General features: G+C 33.3%; 1 protein-coding gene across 1 annotated transcript; it reads left to right on the top strand.

The window, feature by feature from the left end:
* Positions 1 to 332: 332 nt before the first annotated feature.
* LOC120196214 (exosome complex component RRP41-like) lies at positions 333 to 4,032 on the top strand. The gene is made up of 7 exons (XM_039198067.1): positions 333 to 578; positions 1,796 to 1,874; positions 2,035 to 2,137; positions 2,279 to 2,399; positions 2,736 to 2,824; positions 3,482 to 3,631; positions 3,940 to 4,032. The coding sequence occupies exons 1-7, from the start codon at positions 440 to 442 to the stop codon at positions 4,027 to 4,029; spliced, it is 771 nt and encodes a 256-aa protein (XP_039053998.1). The 5' UTR covers positions 333 to 439; the 3' UTR covers positions 4,030 to 4,032.
* Positions 4,033 to 4,818: the final 786 nt, after the last annotated feature.

Here is a 4,818-nt window from a genome sequence, read left to right as displayed (position 1 = left end):
TCTGTTTACAAATTATCCAAATTCAACCCAACAAAGTCATTGTAAGAGTAAATAATTTTGATTAATATTTTTAATTAATTTTTAATAAATATGTTTTACTTAAAATATTTGATCATAGTTCAGATGTAATAAAATCTAACATAATTAAAATTGTTTTAATCTATCAAATAATAAAACTAAATCACATTGTTTATAAATTATTTTTATTAATAAAGGCTTATTTAATTAAAAGAAAACATTAGAACTTACTTGAACAAAATGTAACTTCGGCGTTTTAAAAAAATATATATATTAGCCATTTATTATTTTTTATCTTCAAAATGCATCGTCTTGACCTAGCGGACGAAACAATAAAACCTGGAACTACTTGAAAGTTCAAAGCAGAGCTGCGAAGAACGGAAATACTAGTCAATAGAGGAGAAAAACAAGAAGAAAAAGCATGGCAGCAAAGCCCGGTTCAGCTCCGACAACGTATTCGCCAAATCTTGGCCAGAAAACCCGCCCACCTATTTTCAAAGACAATGATCTCGATTGGGTCCGACCTGATGGCCGCGGCTTCCACCAGTGCCGACCAGCATGTAAAGCTTCTTCTTCTTCTTCTACTCCTACTTCTACTTCTACTACTACTACTACTACTACTACTAATGCTTATTATTATTATTATTATTATTATTATTATTATTATTATTATTATTATTATTATTATTATTATTATTTTCGTTTTGTTTTTACCATTGTCATGGTTATTGTTAATTTGGCTTTAATGTTACTTTTTATATTGCTAATAAAGTTGAAACTTTGATATCTTTGAGATATTAGTAAGCTATCTATTGATTCTTTGTGCTTCTCTGTGTGTCGGTGTTTTTCATTACCTGGGTATGGAATAGTCTAGTGCTCTCCATTGCGTTCTAGAGTAAGGCCATTTCATTGAGTAGTTAAGTGATTTTGCTTCGTGATTTGTTATTACGTGTGCTGGAATGTTATATCTTCTGTTCTTATAACTACTTTCTTGTTTTTATATTAAAATTTGAATGTTCATGCTTAAGGGTGTGCTTGGTTGAGTGGAAAGATGGAATATGGTAGAGTGAAAGTGGAAATATATTAAATTTTGAATATGCTTGGTAGTAAAGAGAAGTCGAGAGTAAAGAAAATAAAAGAGATGACCGTTTTTCCATACTAATGCACAAAACAAACTATTCCAAATTGGAATGATAAGAGTAGAGAAAATGAGGGAGAGCTGTAAGTTAGTTTAAAAATATGCATTTTAGAAGTTCCATTTTGCAGTTTTCAACTCTACCAAGCAATGAATGGAAAGAAAGCTAATTTTTTCTCAAAGTTTTCATCTTTCCTACCAAACTCACAAATGGATAGAAAAAAAGAATCTATCTTCTATTTTGCAATAGTCTATTGTTCTCCATTGCTCTCAACAATAAGGCCATTTCAATGAGTAGTTAAGTGATTTTTCTCCTTTTTGATTTTTCATTACAAGTGCCTGAATGTACCAATATTTGGTTCTTATGACTCCTTATTTGTATATAAAATTCACATGTTTGTGCTCAAAAGAAAGCATGAGAAATCCATAATGATATAGTTGTCATGTTGAGGGATCATCTTACCTGTTATTACTACGGCAATGAATTTTCTCATAGTTTTAGGCATCTAGAAGCTAAGGAAGATGGATTCTTATAGAAGAATTGTGGATAATTCCTTTTATCCTCTTGTAAATGGATTTTTCTTGTATTCTGCCCTGCTGACTTGAAATGAATCCTCAAATGTTGGTGATTTGTACTTGTAGTTTTCAGGACAGGTGCAGTGAACTCTGCTTCTGGATCTGCTTATGCAGAGCTTGGGAATACCAAGGTCATTGTATCTGTGTGAGTATATCATCATCTGTGTGAAAATTTCCATATTCTTCTTGATAGTATTTTTGAGATTTTATAAACTTTGCTTTCTTTCGCAAAAATTTCTTTCAAATACTGATATTTTCTGTGATTACTCTACATGTTCATTTGTTATTTGTATTGAATTATTTAGTTTTGGGCCAAGGGAAAGTAAGAAAGCAATGATGTACAGTGATACTGGGAGGTTAAATTGTAATGTCAGTTACACAACATTTGGCACTCCAGTTCGAGGACAGGTATGTAAGATGATTGGAAGTGTGAATCTTTTCTGGTTCCATTGGATTATATATGCAATATATTTGATTTAGTCTCTTTATCTCTCTTTTAATTCTTTTCTTCAATTTAGTTGATCTATTTCTTGATCTCCCTTTCCTTAGGGATCGGATCACAAAGAGTTTTCGTCAATGCTTCATAAAGCTTTGGAAGGTGCAATAATGTTGGAATCATTCCCCAAGACCACCGTGGATGTTTTTGCATTGGTGTTGGAATCTGGGGGCAGTATGTCTTCCCGTCAATCCTTAGTAATTAGGCTTGAAATTGGCCTCTTGTTTTTTCTGATACAGATGCCTTTTTCAGTTCTTTTTTGTTTTATTTCATAACCTGTCTATTCTTTTGATCCTTCTTATGGCATATTTCATAAAGTCGTTCTCGTTTTCTTACAATTAGTGTTTCACATAATGTTTGTTTCAGTAAATAAGTGTTTCACAATGATCTAGATGATTGTAGGGTGTCAAAAAAAAGTTATCTATATCAATGAAAATTCTTATGGGCTATGGATATGCCCCAAACTCTTATATTTCCGTTTGTTAATAATCTTATTAACATTGGCTACAGGTGATCTTCCTGTGGTGATATCATGTGCGAGTCTTGCCCTTGCAGATGCAGGGATCATGATGTATGACCTTGTTGCTGCAGTTTCTGTGGTAAGTGTCTTTGTTTTGCCTTGAGCATTATGATCATTATGCAGGCATAAGTTTGAGCACGCTTTTCTGCTCATTTCACTTTGCTTTAGTTCAGGTTGGCTGCCATATTATGCACTGCCCTTACCTAAGTTACTCCAACACTTCATTTTCCTTGAAATATATGTCTGATGTGTATGTGAACATGAGAATGAGAAGCAGTCCTTTAAATATGGAAGATTTAGGGGGGGATAAAAAGAAAAAAGGAAGAAGAGCGTGTCCGGGTCTGTGTCAGACACATACCCATATCTGTTACTCACTCCCAAGTCCAATTTATGTAGGCCATTTACCATCTCTACTGGTAAAATATTACGACTCTGCGATTATTGATGATGCTACTGCAGGTATATCAGTTACATGCCAACAAATTTGCCGATGTACTTAATTTAGTTGGTGTTTGAGAACAATTGAAGTGGGATTGATAATAAATAAATTGCTACAACCTGGTAAACAAAAAGGCCCATTGATATTCAGAAGCTTGTTCTTTGCTGCATGGCATATTACCATTCTTTAAATCCCAATCTCTTGATCCATGATAGAATGGTTTTGTCTTTTGTATTCTAACCTTTGAAGAACTTTTATCTTTTCACATGTGTTTAATGCATGATTTTGGTTTTCTAGGCCTGTCTAGGGAAAAACCTCGTGATTGATCCTATTCTTGAAGAGGAAAGCTACCAAGATGGAAGCTTAATGCTTACATGTATGCCGTCTCGTTATGAGGTCACTCAACTAACATTTACGGGAGAATGGCCAACTCCAGATATTAATGAAGTATGTGTACCAGTACCATCCACTTTTCATTAAGATTTGCTTAAATTTTGGGCATCTGATTCCTGCAAATCAAAATGCTATAGTATCTGTAGCCCGAGCCTTTATTTTACCTAAAGTGTAATGGACTCTTCAGTCTCAGTTTCCCTGAAATAATCATGTCCAATACTGACATATATTCAAACATGGGTAATTTCCAAATATATGTAAAAACCTTAATTTTTAGTATACCTGCAAGTGGTATCCATCAATACCGATATCTGACACTAAAATAAGCTATGGTTCTAATATTTGCTTCTATATATATACAGGCAATGCAGCTTTGCCTTGATGCTTGCAATAAGCTTGGTAAAGTGATGAGGACGTGCTTGAAAGAAGCCGCATCTGCTTCACAAGAGTAGAAATAAGACGTATATTTTAGTATTTTGTTTTCATCATACACTTGCTTTCTTTTTCGTTTCCACCTCATCTTTTTAGTGAGAATTTTGTAGCTGAAGTTTGAAGTGGCAGTTAATCTTTTACCGGATTTCACTGTATAAATAATTAAATAGATCTCGCTTAACTATTAATGTCCATGTATCATTGAAGGCTTGGACTGGATGGAATATTATCAGTACAATTAGGGATGATTGTAGGTTAGTTTGGGTTGAATTTTCGATCAATCTGACTTTGACTCGAGTAATATCTCTCTCTACTCGACATTTGTTCCGATATGAGTTTAGGGAGATTTCATCTGTCCCGAATATGACTTAACATTTTGGAGGTAAAATCTCATCTTTGACCTAATCATCCAAATAGAAGAATTTATTTTTCTTCAGTAAAATATGAAGATAAGTGAAGAAAAATATGGAGAAATATTATAATAATTATTATGAAATATATAAGAAAATTCTAATATTATTTTGGGTCAAATCAGATAAAAATAATTATTCTACAATTAATTTTTTTTTAAAAAAAAGTAAAATTCTATAACACTAAACTTGTAATTGTAGCGAGTAAAATTTAATATTGGAGCATGTATGGTAGAATTTGTTACGTTATATATGAAAGTGTAGTTATGCATTGCATGTGAAGATCTGTGGGACCAGTGCAGTTGAGTCTCTTGCTAGCTTCGAAGATATGAACGGGGCCTCCTTTAATTTCTTGGGTATCCCCTACTGGTGTACCATCATCTAAAGTTGAGCTGGCCT

This window comes from Hibiscus syriacus, unplaced genomic scaffold (genome assembly GCF_006381635.1).
Source record: "Hibiscus syriacus cultivar Baekdansim isolate YM2019G1 unplaced genomic scaffold, ASM638163v2 tig00117028_pilon, whole genome shotgun sequence".
Classification (NCBI taxonomy): domain Eukaryota; kingdom Viridiplantae; phylum Streptophyta; class Magnoliopsida; order Malvales; family Malvaceae; genus Hibiscus; species Hibiscus syriacus.
Note: the sequence above shows the minus strand (reverse complement) of the source record. Positions and strands in the feature narration are given on the sequence as shown.

Bases quoted from the DNA above. Each gene is read 5' to 3' on its own strand.
- LOC120196214 (XM_039198067.1), top strand. From the start codon at position 440: ATGGCAGCAAAGCCCGGTTCAGCTCCGACAACGTATTCGCCAAATCTT. The intron at 2,825-3,481 runs GTAAGTGTCTTT...TTGGTTTTCTAG, and splicing joins TTGTTGCTGCAGTTTCTGTG to GCCTGTCTAGGGAAAAACCT. The intron at 3,632-3,939 runs GTATGTGTACCA...ATATATATACAG, and splicing joins CAACTCCAGATATTAATGAA to GCAATGCAGCTTTGCCTTGA.